This window comes from Simochromis diagramma, unplaced genomic scaffold (assembly GCF_900408965.1).
Source record: "Simochromis diagramma unplaced genomic scaffold, fSimDia1.1 OVJJ01000553.1, whole genome shotgun sequence".
Taxonomy (NCBI): domain Eukaryota; kingdom Metazoa; phylum Chordata; class Actinopteri; order Cichliformes; family Cichlidae; genus Simochromis; species Simochromis diagramma.
In genome coordinates this window covers 4,248,424-4,269,400 of record NW_024387095.1, presented here as the reverse complement: position 1 = coordinate 4,269,400, position 20,977 = coordinate 4,248,424, and the positions used below count along the sequence as shown (strand labels likewise).

Sequence of the window (20,977 nt, the reverse complement as noted above, 5' to 3'; positions counted from 1 at the left end):
TACAGTGGGAACGAGCATAACACATATCCCCACAGTTGTGTGTCTCTGCAAACACGTCAAGTTGCAGTTTAAATTCATTTCTCCTTCTTATTCTGAGTTACTGGATTATATAATGATCAGAAAATTATTTTAGCACAACATCATGTTGTCACTGAAATGCTAAAATTAAGTGCTTCAAAACAAATGGTTAGGATAGCAGTGTCATTGTCCTAAACAGCTGAGATAATTTCCCAACAATGGGAATCTATGGTCCCTGCAAAGGGTCTGCAAATCTGTATGACCTATAAGGGCCATACCAGATGATATGATTTACTGGTATGTCTTTTTATTATTCATTAATCTAACAAGATTATTATTTAACCATATCTCTTGTAGACATAATACTTAAGACATAAGATGATAACCAAAATGTGAAAAACTGAATTTGAAATTACTTCCTAATTCAAAGAACAAATTGAGTAACAGCAATTCTGGAATTACTGTTACTACTGTAACAGAACAAAACTATTGATAAGATATAACAAAATTTAGAAATGTATGCTTTTTAGATTTTTCCCTCCACCTTCGACCTTCAAATTCCTCAGATATAAGCTCCTGAAAATGCAACACCAGAAACTAAACTTCTCAAAACCCACATACATGCACTGTACTGAGACATTTACATTAAAAGGCAAAATAGTTGGGAAAAAAAACAAAACAGGTGTGAATCTTGACTTGTCACCTAAAAATCTAGACACCTTCTGACCTGTAAGTCATCAAACCTAAACCTCAGAGCTTCCTAAAGCACCTACTGGGTCAGGGTGTGCTTTCTGATTTCAAAGGTGCTTACGCACTTTAGACTGACGATCCCTGTTGGATGAGCCTGGACATGCCCGCAGATGCTCACCATGTTCCTGGGATTTGACATCAGGAAGTGTTGAGCCACATGAGCTGGCAGCAGGTTGAACAGGATCCTCTTGTTGTCCAGCTTCACTTTTTCCATGTCATCTCTCTCCTCCTCCGCCTGCATGACATCAGCAATCACGCGACACACACACACACACACACACACACACAGCAGATCCTTCAAAAGGTGGCACTGATCTTGACATTTTAAGTTTTAAGCACTACGATGGCATACTCTAGCTTACAGCAAAGAGGAGATGTAATTGCCTGTCCTTATCACTAGAGGGAGATAATGATTTGCAGACAAGACAAACATGCAGCATCTTCCCAAAATAGAAACATCCAGGCTTTGATGATCCACTGAGACAACCCAAGACTGAGCATGGGCACTAAAGAAAACAAAAATCTGTATTACAATGATCAAATCCTGACTAAAACTGAACCCTAGAAGCAAGAACAGGATGTTGAATGTACCAGCAGCCACACACCTGAGTTGCCCAGAGATAGTCAAGTCGCAATTTAAGGTCCAGTTGTCTTGAATGCAGAGCCAGGGCTCCAGAAAAAAGCAACACTGCCAAAACAGGGTCATAGCCCCGTGTGTGCAGAAAGCCACCACTGGAAGATGGAGACATAAAAACATTTTTATAATGTTTATTATTTTTGTTATGTAGGGAAGAACTCATGACAATACAAAACAATGCCCTGAAATGTGTTGGAGTGGAAGAATAAAGTGGGAAAATATGCATAGAAATACATGCTTCAAATGCAAATACAATGTAAAGCAGAACTTTACACTGAGTATTTTCATGAGGGAAATATGTCAGATTTTGCTGCAATTCCTCTCCTACTGTTTTAATATTTTGATAATAATTTGATAGGATTTTAAGCTTTTGTCTTGTACTTTCTTGTGTTCTTGTGGATAACAGCAACTTTTTTGTACTTAGCACACTTAGCCAAACCTGACTATAACCATAAACCTTACATATATTACATATACAAGTCTTAACAACACAGCTTACCCCACAGCTTGACGGTAACCACTGGTCTCCATGACAACTGAATATGTGATGGAGAGTAGAAAGAGGAGGAGGATCTTGGGGAGCGAGGAGACACGAATGTAAGGGATCACGGTGAGGGTCCCCGCCACACAGGAGAGTAAGGCGTAGGCCATGTTGGGACAAGCCCGGTCCGTTGCTGTGGTGTTAGCAGATCTAACCATGAGAGTGTCTGCGGGGATGTTCTCCACAGAGCGGTTGGAGTTTGTCCCAACTTTACCCCAGGGAACACAACCCACCTGAAAGACAATTACTTTGATAATTTATCTTAAAAAATCTGAAATAATGCAAGCCTGGCTATGTGACGTCAGTCTTCTTAAGACACTGGTCTGCATATTAGGTTGTTAAAGGGGTTCTGCCCATTTTTACCAGTATTTGTGTTTCTTTGCTATGCTAAACTAGTACATTCATAATGTAGTAGTTCATATATTTGACTATCAGGAAAAAGATCCCCAGGAGAAGGTGCAAATTCCTTTGGGGTGACATCAGCTTAAAGTAACTTTTTCTTCTTCTGCTATGCTAAGCTACCTATATCCTGATTATAGTGGTGCCAACTTTTTAACTACTAAAACAAAAATCATATGGGCATTTCCCTTGAAAAATAACAAAAGAAGAAAAAAATATCCAAATAAAATAGTGGTGTGCTGACACAAGCGCTTCTCTGATAAAGTTGCAGTCAAATCAGATTTGGTATTTGTAATCGTGACCAACAATGAAGTTTTGTCAGAGAAAATCAGGAGAATTATCTCTAATCATGACACCCCAGTGCACCTCATACCCAGCCACACCCTCAGACAAAAACTCCCAAATACAAGAAGAACAGCACAGTATATGCTGTGCAGCGCAGCACGGAACTGAAATGATGAAACTCTGACAACTCCTTTCACTCAACATAACTGTGGTATATCAACCATGAATAGGTAATATGCCAAACTACATGTAGTGAATAGTAACTGATTTTGAACACAGACCATGATATAATTTATATAAATCACATACACTTACCACACAGGCCTGGGTAACAGAGTAGGTGAGCAAAACGAGGAAGACACACAGCACTGTTCGGATCTGGATGGTGAGGCAGCCCGGTTGGCACTAAAGCCAGAGGAAAGGGAAAGGGAGGTTGGCAGGGAGGCGGAAAATAGAAGGAGTAAATGAAGCACCAGTTTATCTACTTTAAATGCATTTTGGACAAATCATTAACCAGGACTGGAAATAAAATGAGTGCATTTTGTGGTGTGGCTCATTATGTTCAGGTCTATTAGAGGAGACACTTAAAGGGTATGATGATAGTTCAATGTAGCATGATGCCACAGTGTCATTTAGAGATTATGCGCTCACTATGCAAAAATGATCATGGTGCTCTGATATGAAGGCTTTTTTTTTCACACACAAAAATATAATTAATCAAAGATTGCTAAAATGCTAAAAAGTTTGTGAGTCCACTAAGTGTATGCTAAAGGAAGCTAAATAAAAATAAATAAATAAAACTATGAAGTTATAGTAGTGATAGTGAAACACTGATTTATCTAAGAAATGTCAGATTATGAAAAAACAACTCTAAAATAAAAAAAAAAAACCCACAATGAACATATATATAAAATTACCTTAAAGAAATACAAAATACCCCCCAACATAAGGAAAGCAATTACAGAGACTCAAAATTATTTTAAAGCCATATGAAGTAACTTCCTAAAGAATTAGACAACAAAAAGACACAAAATAGTCATTAAGAGGCCCAAAGCAACAACAAAGTGACTAAAACCACTGACAAAGAGTGTATTAAGAGTGTGATCTTTACACGTGTGAGGCTGCTGGAAGAGGTCTGGAAGTCTTACCTGAACACTGGTGAGATGAAGGTACATGACACAGGCCACGTGGAAACACACACACAGCACCAACAGCAGCAGCACCAGCATCCCCCTGAGAGAAAAAGAGACAAGAAAGTGAGCAGGGCTTTCCCAGTTTTCACTAAATGCCGTGAAAAACAGCTCCTTTTCTAACTGGCCCACAAACTTTTTTGCGTAATATGATTGGACATTTTGTGCGTGAATGTGTGTGTCTACATACTGTGGGATCATTAGTAGGTAGATAAGGCCGAACAGGGCAGCAAGGATCAGAGAAAGAACCACAGCACTGATGAACTGGTCATCATATACCTGATGATACTAAGAAAAGAGGAAACAAGAGTTAAAATGTAAATAGAAGAAGAAGCACAAAGAATCCATCCATCCATTGCAAAAACAGTGTCGGTCGATTCAGAGCACTGTGTTGGAAATCCTTTATCATGGGGAATCCTGGCATTGCTTTTACATCATCCTAGAGATAAGTACATAAGATTGTTTGAAGACAACTACATGGTCATTTCAGTTTTATTAGAAACTGACCAGCTACAAATATTAACATGGTATGATACTAATGAAGTTTAAAGGTGCTATTGTTGGTTTTTACGTCTCGATAGTTTCAGTGTGACTTGAAACTAGTGAGTGAGCACTTAATTTCACCAGAAAAGTCTTTACTGAGGTAATGGATCAGAGAGGCAGAGGGCTGACTTCTATACATTCAGACTGTTTTTGAAACCAGTAGATTCTCTCCCTGCTGGTCATTAGAAAGAATGCAGGTTTAAGACACTGCCACAGACCTGGAAGGTACACCCATCTTTTTTACATTGTTCCACCTGTCTTTATCTTACTGTTCATTCTTTTTACTTCTTTTAATATTCTCTGCTTTATTTCGAAGAATAGTTCCTGTCCGCCTTTCGTTCATTTGTCTGCCCTGGTTGCTGTCCTGATTTAGTTCACATGCGGTTTATTATCCCTTTCCCTGTTGTGCTCATTTATTCTCCATGTCCTACCTCAGTATTTGTCATTATCACAACTCTCTGTTATTCCTGAATCCGATCCTGAATCTAGTTTGTTTTCCTTCTACCCTACCTAGACTTTTAGGACACATTTTAGACTTCCTGCCTCATATCTGCAGAGCCTTCTGTTTACCCTTTGAAAATACAGGATTTGATTTTTCCGTCTCCTACGGTGTTTCCAATTGGATCCTCACTTGTTTATGACCACAAAAAGTGACAGCCATAAGCCATTTACTTATCACAGCTGTTTTTACTCTAACAAGAAAAATAGTTTTTACCCAGAATACAGAATACCACAATTGTTTTTATTTAACTGGAAAAGAGGCTTTTTGGCTCATGTTTGTACTAATAAAAAACTTCACTTATCTCTTGCAAAAGAAAGGAAAGGGGATGTCTAAATTTGTAAATTTGTTTTGAAATAAATCGTGTAGTGCAGGAATATATTTTTAAAAACCCATTATGCTCATTTGTGTCTTCTTTATTTATTGCGCTTCTCCTAAAAGATAGCAAGGCTAAAACAAGTTAAACATGAGAGGCAGTTAATTATGTTTTTACTTTGCACAGGTTTTATTTCTTCTGAAACAACTTTAAATGCAGACGCTGACACGCGCGCACACGTCGACGCATGAACCCATCTCTGTTCTGTTTCTCCTTTATGGCTACCCACGCACACATTGGAGAAAGATATCACGTGTGCTGCTCAGACGTTCCCAAATCGTTATCTGCACCCCCTCTTGAGAGGGTGGGTGGATTCCTCTTGCACGCACACACACATAGACAACAGGCGTGGGAGAGAGGGAGAAAGAGAATTAGAGCTCGTGTAGGGTGTGTATGTGCGAGAGTAAGACAGAAGGGGGGGCAGTCACGAAGCATGTTGTATCTTGAGCAAAGTATATATTAATACATTTGTATATCTGTTGAAAAGTTACGAGTTTCTCGATCAGATGTTCAGGTCTCGTGTGTCCTCACCCTACGCTCCCTGTCTCTGCTCCTGTAGAACAGGGTGATGTAGTTGAGGTCTGATGTCTCAGACTCGGTCTGACGCGCTTCGATGAGCCGCCCAATGTAGCGGTTGACTCGCGTTCCTGGCGAGTGCTGCACGGCAGTGGCTGAGAAAGACGTCCGATTCCTCAGCTTCTCCGATGCAGTCCGCAAGGCTCGCCGCTGTCATACAGCGAAAAAGACAACACAATCAGTCTCTGCAGAGACTTGCCTCGTGCGTTAAGGCTGACTGCTTGTCAGCTGATGCGGTGAGGCATACAAATGAAGAGTTTTGTGAGCTCAGCACTTACACAGCTCCTGAGCACAGGAGAATTTGATATAACTCTATAAAGACGATAAAAAAGTTTGCAGACATGCTTGTCTGAATATCTGAGGATATAATACTCATTACTTACCGTCAAACTACCAATAGCAGCTCACAGAGATGCACACACGCATGTTATGCGTGCACAAATTCATAAATGCAGAGAAGGCTGAAATTAGAAGTTAGGTGACTGAATTTTTTTTTAAACAGATTAAGAAATTAACATGCAAAAGGCTTTAAATCTAACCGATCAAAGCCTTGAATATTGTTTAACCACTGTGAAGTTAGAGCTCAGGCACAAATTTCGGCACAAGGCTCTTATCATTAAAAGACCTTGGTAAAAAAAAAAAGACAAGAAGCAGTTTTTCTTTGCTCCACCACCCATTAATAGCCTTTTTTTGGAGGGTGGTTCTTTTGTTTCTTGATCACATGTCAACTTCCTACAAGTTCCATGTAGCAGATTAAGATGTGATAACATTTTATAATGTAAATTAAAGTATATATAGATATGAACTATAGCTGAACCTCATTAAAATGAGCATTGTATTGACATTGTGCTTTTGATCTGATGGTGGCAAAGAGAAAAGGTCTAATATACAATCTAATGATAAGGTTATAAATACTTATTTGCTGCTGGTAATACAACCGAGGCACTAATGTCACATCACACTGAAGTTTCAGGTAGCAGTTAATCAGAAAATAAGTAGGTAGACAAAGTACACATTGGTGTGTTTTAATTGCTTTTTCTGTGTGGCGGTTTTTTATTGGTCCCGTGGGTGGAATCCAGGGAGATGGAACTCAGTTGTCAAATACAATAATGAATAAAATAATGCCCAATTTTAAAATTATGATAACAAACTACAGAATGGTATGTTAACTGCAGAAGTTACTGCTCATTGGCTACAGTATAATATTAGATGAAAACATTTTTCTTTAAGATCTGCTTTTTCAACTCCTGTTCCTTATTATGTCTGAAGGTATAACAGATTTATGGACCTATTTGGAAGAACGTATAACAAATCCAAGCTCTTTATATGTGTTACTGACCAAAACCGAGCTCCACAACTGTTGACACACACTGCTTTCTGTTCAGCTGGATACCCCCCTTCTCCTTTCACAGCATGCAGCAATCAAAGTTATTCCTAATGTTAACCACAGTGCCCCTTAAAGTGGGTGCAAGCTAATCAAGATAATGTGTTTCAAAGCACAGTACATGCCACATCCTGCATACATGCTTTAAATACCCCCTTTAGTCATAAAATCAGCTTTTGCTTGTTGGGGAATCGAGACTCCACAAGATTTCTGACGATGTCCTGTAGCAAAAAGATGTAAGCAGCAAAGTTGCCAGGTGAAGGCTCCCTCAGTTTGACTTGTTTTTTTAGAATATTGCACAAATGCTCAGTCACACTGAGATATTTGAAATCATGTCTAAAGCTTGAACTTTTTATGTTTGTGAACCCATCAAAGTAACGCCCCAAAACACAAACTTTCCCAGATGAACCTGGTGATAACTGTGTTGTCATTCAAAACGGTTCTTTGGACCACTTTTAGTATGTACTAACTAGAAAACCCCTCCTGGAACAGTCAGTGTCCTAGCCATCAAAGTTTGGCTAAGCAAAGTCTCTCTGATTCTGATGCTCGGCCATTTTTCCTACTTCCAACACATCTGTATCAAGAACTGAATATTCACTTGCTGCCTAATGTATTCCACCCCTTGACAGGTGACAGTGAAGCAAGAGTCACCATTTTTAATTTGTCATGTATAGCAAGATTAGATCTTGTAAATAGCACCAAACAATTCCCAGTCATAATTCTATTATAGATTTGCTATGTGTCACAAAGGAAGGATTTTAGCTACTTGGATAATCATATAACAATGTGTCTAATGCTATTATGAGAGATGATACCAGGCAGTGGGTGATTACCAGAAGTTGTAATGCAACCTCATCAAAATCATGAAGTGCTAATGCCTGGACCGGCTCACAGAGTTGGGCGGATTAGAGCTAGCAGGCTATTTCTGACAGCCAGACACTGTGACACAACACCAATCGCCCAAACACTCGACGACTCCATGACTGACTCACTGCCGCGTCACACACAGAGCTAAGAAACACATCAACAAGAACAAGGTGATGCTCATATGGACATGAAATTGTAATCTGGCATATATAAAGTCAATGTCAGTGGTTGTATCAGTCCCAGTGGCTTACTTTTTAAGAGTCTGTCATAAAGCAGGAGTACTGTGGTACTTCTGAAGATGTGAAATGTACATATTAATACATTAATACAATAAAAGCAAACATTAAATACATATTAATGTTTGCTTGTGTGATTGTTTGACATGCAGATTATGGATCCAAGCAGGATTTCAATCCACCCAAAAAACACCTATAGGCAAGTCTAATAAAAGGATTTCCATTTGACTATGTGAACTAGTAATTCATATTCTGTGCACTCATATGCAAGCATAGCAAATTACTTTTGTAATTTGAAACCAAAGAGATGCTTCCCTTAGTGCTTTTTACACATACCTTGTCATCATCCTCACAGGTCATGACATTGGAGAAGGGGATCTCGGCCTTGAACATCTTCCTACAGTGCATGAGCTGCACAAGCAAGTAGCACACTGTCTTGAACTTCATCCTCTTGGCTGGTTTGATGTCTGATAGGATAATACCAGGAAAGATCTGGAAATAAAGATAAAAATAAAACAATAAATAGAACATTTGATAAAGAACTCAACATACTAAACACATTTAAGGCTTGATATGATATACTATAATAGGCTTTTTTGAAAAAAAAAAAAGAAGAAAAAGAAAATATCACATAAATCAAATGAAGCATTAAGTCTCTTATCTTGTTAATATTTTTCAGGAAGAAAAAGCTAACATTTAGCCTAGTGTATATAGCACAATTGAGCACAGCTTTGATAGAATAATTGACAGCACAAACAGTAAACACAAAAACTCGTAACTAATACATCTTTAAATTCAATCCGTCTCTCATTTTTTGTGTTATTTTTTCTTGCTTGCGAAGTGAAAATGTGAAATATATGAAACTGAAACATGCCAAAGTCAAAGTAATTATCATTAGCATTACGCAGTCTCGTATTTGAATATGGATATTTGCCGTAACATTAGAATTTTACCATTTATCATGTGCTGTATCAGACTTATAAATTTAGCTTTGTGGCATACATTGTTAGGATTTTTGTATTACTGTTGCTACTGTATGTTGTACTACGTTAAATATGGTTGAGATGAAAAAAGGTTAAATAGGCTGGAACATTTACATTACTATTGCTTTTATAATTAATACAATTATTGATTTGGGCCATGTATTTTAAAGGTACTTAATCTTTTAACTAAATAGTTGGACATGTGAATGTGATTATTTTGTTCTCATTGTTTTAAGGGTGCTTAAAGACTAGTCAGTTCAAGTCACCCTGACCATTGTGGGTCATTATAAAGCTTTGATTAAGATCAAGGAAATTGTAAGTCTTATTAAATTTCTTATGTTTGTAAATTTGTTAAAGCTATTATGGTTTTAAGGGTTTTTTTATACTGGCTGAAAAAACAGTAAATATTTTTGTTTTGTTTTGGGGTTGTTTTTTTTAATCAGTTTCATATATTACCAAAAATAATGTGCTGGTCATTTCTTTGTATTCTACAGGGTCAATAAAAAGTCGCCACTAGCCAGCTGTTATCAACAACACAGTAGCAACACAAAATGTGTGTCATGCCACACTGCGCCAGTGGCTGCCTTTAAGTCCTCATTAATCAGAGCTATGTATTGCCATTGGCCCTTAGGACAGACGTAGCAGTCTTCATGTATTACAAATAAAGAAAATGTATTATGATAATGCGCAGTAGATCTGAACAAGCACAATATAAGCAGGCACGCTCTTTTTACATTTAGTCATATGACTAAATATGAGTAAATGTAAAATGACAATAACAAATATGTAGCTCCAAAAATAGCACAGCTCTCATAATAAGTAGTAAAATGCATCTAAATTTAAAAAAGCAAACAAATGTAAAAATCCTAAATTCACTATTGTTATGCTTCATTTTAGGCTAGATGGGACAGAGAAGACATCAGGTCTTGATTTCATTTGATTTAAAAATCGAAAGAGATTTACTTCAGTGTCATGTGTGGAAATAAAAGCAACATATATTCTTTTTTAGGGACGAATGCACCATTGATTACTTGTACAACCAAGTAATATTATTTCTTGCCAATTCATCATAATTATTATTATTATTTTGGAACCCTCAACTTAAACAATTTAACATCAGTGTTTCTGATTGCAACTTCCCTCCATTTAATTATCCATAAAAATCTTTTAATTCAAAAATGTTCAAATTCAAAATTTATATTCTCCATTAATGAAGGGGTTAAAAGGACATGGCATGAAATTAAATGTGGAGAATTTTCTCATTCATGGAAATCAAGTAGGCTTGAGTGGGATTTTTACAGTAAACTGTGAATGTGGGATATTACAAAACCTGGATCAAGTGTTTATCTGCGTGTGCATGCCGGTGCCAGCGTTGTGCATGTGCACTTTACGAGGGATTTAAAACATTTTTTCTGACACGAACAGCCAGCTCCGATGCACATGTGCAGTTGGTGTGAGATATTGATACTAGTCATGTGTATGCCAGCTTAGCACATGGCTTGCCTCCCTCTCCCCCCATCAGAGGATTAACTGTTACAACACTGACAGCTGTGTCACCTCTCAAGTTATACGGTTGTAAGAGAATCTGCAGAAAAGAAATCATTCTGTCGTACTTTCCGTCTGTGTGATGGCACGATGAAAAACGTTTCTATGTGATGCTTCTGTAGGAAGGCATGTCTCTCGTGGCCAAAGCCCGGTTCCACCTCGTAGTCTCCGTTCAAACACTCCAGGGTGGTCCTTGTGATGTGCACCTTGCTGGGAGCACAAGCAAAGCAGAGGACAAAAAGCAGTTGGTGATAAAAAGTCCAACGCTAAGGTCTCAAATCATTATCCCCTCATTATTTTTATCAGCTTAATAGCCCCTCGGCTTGCTCAAAACTCGTCACATCATAGAAATTTTCATCCTGATAAATCATCTAATCTGGTAACGAGTCCTAAAATCTTATTACCTCACTTGAAATAGAACCAAATTTAGCCAAACAGGCGATCTCATTTCAGTGCTGTTTAAAATGCAAACCTGCTTGTTACTGTATGCCAGTGTGGCAAGGGTGTGGTCTCTGGCCTGCTGCCGTGGGACAGGTGGCAGAGGGGACAGGTGTTTGTGCAGAGACTAATCACTCTCTCCTTGTATGTACAGGGAGTGCAGAATTATTAGGCAAGTTGTATTTTTGAGGAATAATTTTATTATTGAACAACAACCATGTTCTCAATGAACCCAAAAAACTCATTAATATCAAAGCTGAATGTTTTTGGAAGTAGTTTTTAGTTTGTTTTTAGTTTTAGCTATTTTAGGGGGATATCTGTGTGTGCAGGTGACTATTACTGTGCATAATTATTAGGCAACTTAACAAAAAACAAATATATACCCATTTCAATTATTTATTTTTACCAGTGAAACCAATATAACATCTCCACATTCACAAATATACATTTCTGACATTCAAAAACAAAACAAAAACAAATCAGCGACCAATATAGCCACCTTTCTTTGCAAGGACACTCAAAAGCCTGCCATCCATGGATTCTGTCAGTGTTTTGATCTGTTCACCATCAACATTGCGTGCAGCAGCAACCACAGCCTCCCAGACACTGTTCAGAGAGGTGTACTGTTTTCCCTCCTTGTAAATCTCACATTTGATGATGGACCACAGGTTCTCAATGGGGTTCAGATCAGGTGAATAAGGAGGCCATGCCATTAGTTTTTCTTCTTTTATACCCTTTCTTGCCAGCCACGCTGTGGAGTACTTGGACGCGTGTGATGGAGCATTGTCCTGCATGGAAATCATGTTTTTCTTGAAGGATGCAGACTTCTTCCTGTACCACTGCTTGAAGAAGGTGTCTTCCAGAAACTGGCAGTAGGACTGGGAGTTGAGCTTGACTCCATCCTCAACCCGAAAAGGCCCCACAAGCTCATCTTTGATGATACCAGCCCAAACCAGTACTCCACCTCCACCTTGCTGGCGTCTGAGTCGGACTGGAGCTCTCTGCCCTTTACCAATCCAGCCACGGGCCCATCCATCTGGCCCATCAAGACTCACTCTCATTTCATCAGTCCATAAAACCTTAGAAAAACCAGTCTTGAGATATTTCTTGGCCCAGTCTTGACGTTTCAGTTTGTGTGTCTTGTTCAGTGGTGGTCGTCTTTCAGCCTTTCTTACCTTGGCCATGTCTCTGAGTATTGCACACCTTGTGCTTTTGGGCACTCCAGTCATGTTGCAGCTCTGAAATATGGCCAAACTGGTGGCAAGTGGCATCTTGGCAGCTGCACGCTTGACTTTTCTCAGTTCATGGGCAGTTATTTTGCGCCTTGGTTTTTCCACACACTTCTGGCGACCCTGTTGACTATTTTGAATGAAACGCTTGATTGTTCGATGATCACGCTTCAGAAGCTTTGCAATTGTGAGACTGCTGCATCCCTCTGCAAGATATCTCACTATTTTTGACTTTTCTGAGCCTGTCAAGTCCTTCTTTTGACCCATTTTGCCAAAGGAAAGGAAGTTGCCTAATAATCATGCACACCTGATATAGGGTGTTGATGTCATTAGACCACACCCCTTCTCATTACAGAGATGCACATCACCTAATATGCTTAATTGGTAGTAGGCTTTCGAGCCTATACAGCTTGGAGTAAGACAACATGCATGAAGAGGATGATGTGGACAAAATACTCATTTGCCTAATAATTCTGCACTCCCTGTAGTGACGGAGGAGACTGACGGGGAGAGTGTGCAGTGGAGGAAGCCTCGAGAGGAGCTGACTCCTGGATCGAGTTGTGCCGTAACCTGAAAAGAACTAGTGAACAAAATAAAGAAACCCAGCTTCGTCCGTATACACTGTGTTTGTCTGATCATTTCTGCAGCCAGTTTAATGAAGTGACATTAATTTAATTGTGGTAGTCAGTTTTATTTTTAGCTGCTGTTTATGTCCTAGTTAGCACATTTGTGCAACTACATTAAATCTGAATTATTTTCTTGCAACGGTTTTTCAGGGCAGAATGTGGGAAAAGTTGACCTCTTAAAAGATCATTTTATTTACCATTTCATCAACAATTAGCATGAACACCAACGAAATGATTCCACAAATGATTATAGTAATCCAAGTCAATCCAGATGTTGTATGGAAACAGTTATGTAAATGGTAAATGGCCTGTATTTATATAGTGCTTTACTAGTCCCTAAGGACCCCAAAGCGCTTTACATATCCAGTCATCCACCCATTCACACACACATTCACACACTGGTTAAAAACACTTAGCTAAATATCAGGATGACCCGTGTGGTTTATTTTGGTACAACTCTGTAAACTAACACAGGTTGTGATCTCTCAGTTACTTGTTGAGCAGATGTTGGTGTGCCTACTCAGGGATGCTGTTTTATGTTTACATTGCTTTGATATTTTGTTTGGCTTTTTCTAGGTCAGATCGACATGACAAGTTTAAGGATGTATCTTACAACAGTTGTAAGCAGCACCTTATTCAATCGGACCTGTAATATCTTTTCTGTTTATTGGAAAAAGTACAAAAACTGTAAACCATAGCTTAGTATAAGTTATAGTATGAGATTATTACACTAATTATATGTAGTAAAGTCCAATAAATTTGTGCTTAAGTGCGGTGAGTGAAATTCTAGTATTTTTTTTCCAATATGATCCCTTCTGATGTCAAAAAATGTGGTGCTGATCAGGCATAACATTATGACCTGCTGCTTAATATGAACGTGTGCTGCGGTATTTGGCACCAAGCTTTTAGCAACAGATCTTTTAAGTCCTGCCAGTTGCAAAGTGGGGCCTCCATGGATCGAAGATGCTCGACTGGATTGAGATCTGGCAAATTTAGAGGCAAAGTCAACACCTCAAACTCTGTGTTGTGCTCCTCAAACCATTCTTGTACCATTTTTGCTTTGTGGCAGGGCGCATTATCTACTAAAATGCTGTCAAGCCTAAAATGAGGACATGGACACAGCTAGTGAATTTATATCTTATTTATATTTTATAATACTGCAGTTTGCTAGTCTGGAGTATCCAGGTATGTGTTAACACACCACAACAGTCTTCTCAGGGGTGGACATCCCACCAAGTCAAACCATGCAAACCATGCACTCTACAGGCCTCAGTTAGCAAGTAAAATGGTAAGCTCAGAACAGTACTATTAGAAAAAGACTGAAGAACTATGGCTTGATTGGAAGGGTTGCCAGGAGAAAGCCTCTTCTCTCTAAAATGAACATGGCAGCATGGCTTAGGTTTGCAAAGCTGTAGCTAAAGAATCCATGAGAATGGATCGATGTCCTTTGGACAGGTGAAATCAATGTAAAGATGTTTGGCCATGATGCAACATGTTTGGAAGAAAACAAAGACAGCAGATCAGCACAAACACATCCTACCAGCTGTCAAGCACAGTGTTGGAGAGGTGATGATTCAGGCACAGGACCTGTACATTTTCTAGAGTCAAATGTGAGGGCATCTGTCTAAATGGTAAAGCTGGACCAAAACTGAATCATGCAACAGGACAATGGCCTCAAACACATGGGCCAAACTTTCATAATAATGTGAAAAACTGATAGAGACCTACAGAAAATCAGTACTTCAGCTTCTAGCTTTTTAAAGTTTGTCCAACAAGCTAATGATACAGTTTTCCATGGGACTGCTTAGAGTTTTGCGAAAGCTTTCTTTCATATCTGGTAACAATGTCAGCTCATGCTCAAACACTATTTTATACACTTTTTCACTGATCTTCAGTTAATGGATGGAAAATGGGTGACTGATCAAGTGCATTTTCACAATTTTTATACATTTTGAAAAATACTTAGGTAAGCAATAGCTTGCTAAATTCATTGTTTGTCTGTTTTTTTTTTTTTAAAGGTACCATATTTTCCACACTATAAGGCGCACTTAAAATCCTTCAATTTTCTCAAAAATTGTCAGTGTGCCTTATGTATGAATTCTGGTTGTGCTTACTGACCTCAAACTGATTTTATGTGGTACACAGGCTCAAAAATCTGTCAAAAAATGCTTTAGTACGACTTCATAAGCTACAAAACCGCACCGCTTGATGGATTGTTGGAGCATTATGGCTACCGTAGTCAGGAGCCTCACGGAGTAATCTGGGTCCAAAACTCCGTCCCTTCAGGTTCCAAAGTCAAACGAACACTGCGGCATTACTGAGAGTTAAACATGGTCTAAATTGTTTCATCTTTAATAAAATGATCGTTTTGCAGCTTTACCAGGTGTAACAATTAAGTTTAACATCCAGGCATCCATGAAAACAGAATTTATTAAATTTAACGGACTTAGAAGTTAGCAGGAAGTTAGCTTGCTAGTTACCACCTAAACATGATATAGCATATTCTGACTGAGAGATTTCTGAAAAACTTAAAATGTACAGGTCTGCTATCACTTCCAACATAAATGAATACAGAAAACAAAACAGCAGTGACATTTGTAGGGTTACTGAAGTTGGACTAGCTGGTATATAATGATGTGCTACGTGATCACTAGCAACACAGCTATGTTAGCATAACATAAAACACAGTGAAACTGGAGGATGAACGCTAACTTTTTTCACTCTAAATGGCAACGTGAGGGTTTCTGATCGTTATGGACAAATGCAATTGCATGGCAGGATACTGTAAAAGGACCAAACTTCAGTCAGGAGAACAGGTTAGTCATTAATATACTGAAACAACATGGGAATAGAGCAGCTGCGAGAGAATTCAACATTAATGGTCTTTTTCGCCTTATGGCCTTATGGTCCGAAAAATACGGTAATTTTACATTTCTATGTGAATGACCCTGTGAATTATGATAACCATTTGAGAAGTCTATGAACATAGTAGTGTACATACAGATACAGAAAGTCTGTCATAGCACTGTGTCATATTACTGTAGCTGACATACTGTATTCCGTGTCTTTGCATGAGTGTGTGTGCTGTGTTCGTCTGATTTTCAGTGGGTGTAACAGTCAGTACTGACCCTGGCAGCCCTCCAGCCTCCATCACATTTGCCAGTGTGACATCGTTTGACCAGACATCATACTGCCATTTCCTCAGGCCCAGCACGCCACACAGCACCCGTCCTGTGTGCAGACCTACGCGCATGTTCAGATCCACCTCTGTGGCCTCCACCACCGACCTGCAGGGGGGGAAAGAATGATTTATAACTACTTGAACAAAACCCAGGACAATTTAACATTTAAAGCATTTTTGTTTCATTGTTGTTGTTTTCTTTTCTTTTTGTTGCCATATAGGAAGCAGTGTGGCTGAAGCAATGATAATGCTGGGTAGTAAAAGATGCCCAGCAAATTTCTCCAGACTAGGTTAGACTACAGTGACCTTTAGCTCAAACTTGAAGAGGATAAATTCTCACAACAAGGTCTTATTAACATCTGCAAAGAAGTATAGCTGTTTCCCAGCAGGAAACACCACTAACTGGTATGGGATGTGTTGGAAGAAATCAGGCAACCATCTACCAAGCATCAGTGATATCTGTACAATGAGGTTAAATGTTGGTGCAGAACCCAAAATATATTAAAAGACTATTCCACCCCCTGCCACAACCTGTTTACCTTCCTGCCATGTGGCAAGCCAACCAGAAACATCTGCTGTAGCGCAACCACATTTGAGCACAAGAGCCCTTTTTTTTAATTGCTATTTTTGTGGATATTGTTTTACAGCCTCGTGTTAGAGTATGATAATGAAATTAATCTTGAATCTTAAAGTTCTGAATTGTGTAGCAAAACTGATTCAGGGTTGCTACACGAGTACAAAATCTTTGATATAGAGAGGCGCATCTGTAATCATAGGCTTCCAACACATTTCAACTTTGTTCCAAAAAAAGCACAAACTACTCAATGCGCCTTCAAAAAAGTTTATGTTCACATGTATGTGTTTACAATATGAATGCGCATGTGTGGATCACCTTCCCTGAGTCGTACTGTGGGGCAGTGACGAAAAAGCAGGACTTTTCCAGAGCCTCTCCTCCCTGGTAAATCACCTAGTAACCTGTGGGAGGTCACCCACTTCAGATGTGAGACAGTCACAGACGAGGAAGGAAATTGAGAATGGCAAAGGGTTCACAAAGTGTGTATTTGCGTGTGTGTGGGGTGGGTGTGTCTGTTTACAGGATGGCAGAAAAGAAAATGTGGTTTGCCCATAAGGTTGAAGAAGGGACATCTTACACTCACACGCATACTGAGGAATGCATGTGCATGGCAGCACCTGTCCTTTGAGATAAAGGGCTCCCACTGCGGCATCCATCCTCCCAGACAGAGCGGTGGGGCAAAGAACATGACAGGCGCAGGTTCACACAGGAAAGTGAGGCAAAGGTTCTCCGTGTACATGGTGTCTACATGCTTTTAGGGAGAGGGGCGGAAACCAGGGCTACGTGCAAGCAAGTGTCTTTTAGGTTCCAAATGAACGAAAAAGAAGTAAAGGGAATAGATTTGGAAGTCAACCAAATCTATGTGGTTAGAAATTGTTTGGATTGGAATATATACGCACTCAATATCAATCACATGTTACAAAGGTCAGCTTTCTAGGCTACCTTTGTGACAGGTGTTTTGGCAGCAAAAGGCGGACCGACGCAATACTAGACAAGTGGTCCTAATGTTATCCCTGATCGATGTATATTACTGTTGAAGCAGGTAAGAAGTGCCTCAGTTTTCTCGGATTTCCTAGAAACTGTTGTCATAGAAGCAATGCACCGAAAGCAACTTAAAAGGATAAAATTGTTTTCTTCTTAAGAAACAATTCGGATGATCACACATTGTAGAGTAACTGTTGACTTCTGGTCCTTCCCCAAAACAATCATAACAAAGAAATTTTTGCCTGCATGTCAGTGTGTGACATACGCAATGGTATCAATCATATCCAGGCCCATTTCTACACAGCAGTGGGCATGGTCCGCCTTGGGTTGGGTCAGTCCTGACACGCAGTAGTAACAGTCCCCCAGTATCTTTATGCGCCTGCAGTGATTCTCCTACAGACACAAAGAGAAAAAGAAAGATGAGCAATATGAGTGAGATTAGAAAAATTTAGTTATTTTGAGTGTATACTACACATATCTTTAAATGTATCTTTGTCAGGTTTAATGTCATTAAACGAATCTTTAATTGTGTGGTGGCACATAATGATTAACGTAGCTGCGTTTTTACAGCTCTGTACACTGGAAAAGATATGAGGGAGATAGAGACAGATATCAGAGAGTTTATTGACCCTTTTCCAGCACGAGGAGAAAGTAAAATACCAGCAGAAGAGCACAGAAAACAATTGTTTTACACATAGGACTGAACTGTTTAGACTACCTTGCTAGGTTAGCAAGGTAGTCTAAACTGGTAAAGCACTAGTAAGTCAAAATATTTAACTTATTGTCTAACAGGTCCTCCATAGTGTAGTGGCTTACACATTTGCCTAACTATCAAAAGATCCTGCTGCCCAATCAAACATGCAGAGCTACTCATTGTGGTGATCCCTTGTGAATAAAGGGATCACCACAATGAGTGATCCCTTTATTCACTCATAATATAGGGATCACTAAAGGAGTAGCTAAAAGTAGCTTTTATTTTTATTTAACTTATTCTTTAATCCTGTTTTACTTATTTGTGTTTTCATTTTTTCTCTTTTTAAATGTCAAAGCAGTTAACATTAGCTAGAAGCTAATGAAATTCTTAATTTAACTCAATTGAAAATCACCAGTAGATAACCCTTGTGGGGGGTCAGCTTAATCCTAGCACGTCCCTGATTTTGTAAATTACTGGTACTTGCCCTGATATACATTTACCTGTAGCCATCTTATTTGATGGCTCTATCATTATTACTCTACACGGAGCATGACTCCTAATTGTTCTTCGATAGCATGGTCAAATGTTTCTGTGATGTGAGCTGGTGTGACTAACTTTTATTTCCATCTGGATCGCAGATTTTGTAAAGTTTAATGCCCCATAAATAGCTAATTATGACAGGACCATTGCTATTTTAAACCCTTTCTTCTGCAGAAACTGTATGGAAGCTGCAGCTGCATTTCGATTCATTTTAATCAGATGTGTGTGCTTGTGCTACTGTTTGTGTATTTGTAGTTGAGGCCAACTCTAATTGCTCCGACATGCTCTTGAAGTAGAATCCCGCCCCCACATTTCCAGACAGATCCGCTATTTGTCACAGTGCACATTGTGCGCAAACTCAGCAATGGTGCCACACACACACTCACCAATGCACACAGACACCTTTACAGACACACAAATCCCCACTCAGACACATACCTGCAAAAAAATGCAAAAAAAAACAGCTGCATGGTAACTTGCACACATACTGTACTGCACACGATTTAGTGGCACACGCAGGGTTTCCTTTTGGCACTGTATCACACAGAGTCATCAGAAAATTGCAATGGAAGACCCTACAAAGCTTAGCCTGCAGGCAACCTCTGACTGACAAGCACACATGTGCACACACACAAACACACACAATCATATATACAGAAGATTCATGACAATTGCGGGGTAAGACACAGAGATGAGAAGAGAGAAGATGGGGTGCTCTGGTTTTCTGCTCACGGGAGCAGAAAGATTCTGGCGTGGGAGGATATGAGAATTCAGAACGTGCATGATTATCCCGGCACTCGGAAGAGAGAGAAGTGTGCATGTGCCTGTGTGTGCGTCCGTGTCCGTGAACAGAAATTATCTGCTCACAGCAAACCATGTCACAAGAGAAAAGTATCTCTGTTTGCTTTGGGAGACACATTTAGGAATAAAGCTACCTGATTCAAGTGCAGACTTTGTGCCTCTGTTTTGCTTGATGCTGTCTTCGCTATGGTTAGGTGAAGGTTAGTGTTAGGCATGTGTCTGTTGTGGTTAAGTTTAAGTTGAGCCCGCAGGGAACTAATGTGTTGTGTAGCATACAGCAGCCAGACAGGCTCAGCAGCTGTGACAGAGCTGGTTTGAAAGAGAATTTCTCCCTGGCTAACACGACGGGGTATAAATCTCAATTAGGTTGCAGCTGCAGCTACCCACAAATGCTCACACACATGCACCCAATGTGTCCTCATCACAAGGTTTCTATATAATGGCTTGCTGAGTTTCAAAGCGCTGCTAGCAAGACACATAACTCGTATCTTGCTCTTTTCACCCTCGGTCTATCGCTCTCTCTATGTTAAGCCACGACTGATTGCTGAGATACAGAATGAGCTCATGACGGATAATCCTGCCCATCATGTGACTTGTGTGCGTGTCTGCATGTAGAAAGCAGGAGTAAACTGTCTCTTGGCCTCATGGAAGAGGTCAAGCATGTGGTAAAGAGTTGAGTGTGAGTGCAATATCTTGGACAGGACTGACTTCTAATGGTACAGTCTGTTTTCTCAAGGCCACAGCCTCTTTGTACCTACCAGAGGCCAGAGAAGTGCTGAATATTAACAACAAATGTTACAGGAGCAGTGACCAAAGCACCTTGTTTAGTATAATGAAAAGATCATAGATCAAATACATCCATTCACAATGTTAACTCTGCATGGTTATAATGACTATATACAATCATGTGACAAAGAAAGTTCTTACAGGATTCTGTGCAGTCCTCTGAAAAAGCTAAGTACACCCTCTGATTGAGTAGCTTGTAGAACCATGTTTTGAGGCAGTAACTTGAAGTAATCATTTACTTCATGACTTTATAAGTTTCTCACATTGTTGGGAAGGAATCTTCTTCTCACACACA

At 39.4% G+C, this 20,977-nt stretch overlaps 1 protein-coding gene across 1 annotated transcript in view; it reads right to left on the bottom strand.

The window, feature by feature from the left end:
• Positions 1 to 20,977, bottom strand: part of LOC120742897 (adenylate cyclase type 1-like) — an 80,909-nt gene that overhangs the window by 40,485 nt on the left and 19,447 nt on the right. The window contains exons 5-15 of the mRNA XM_040046396.1: positions 18,127 to 18,254; positions 16,251 to 16,409; positions 10,898 to 11,039; positions 8,638 to 8,793; positions 5,770 to 5,964; positions 4,011 to 4,108; positions 3,779 to 3,863; positions 2,946 to 3,035; positions 1,905 to 2,179; positions 1,374 to 1,500; positions 887 to 1,003 (exon numbers count right to left, since the gene is read on the bottom strand). Coding sequence (XP_039902330.1) covers positions 887 to 1,003; positions 1,374 to 1,500; positions 1,905 to 2,179; positions 2,946 to 3,035; positions 3,779 to 3,863; positions 4,011 to 4,108; positions 5,770 to 5,964; positions 8,638 to 8,793; positions 10,898 to 11,039; positions 16,251 to 16,409; positions 18,127 to 18,254 — 1,572 coding nt within the window. The remainder of the gene's footprint in view (positions 1 to 886; positions 1,004 to 1,373; positions 1,501 to 1,904; positions 2,180 to 2,945; positions 3,036 to 3,778; positions 3,864 to 4,010; positions 4,109 to 5,769; positions 5,965 to 8,637; positions 8,794 to 10,897; positions 11,040 to 16,250; positions 16,410 to 18,126; positions 18,255 to 20,977) is intronic.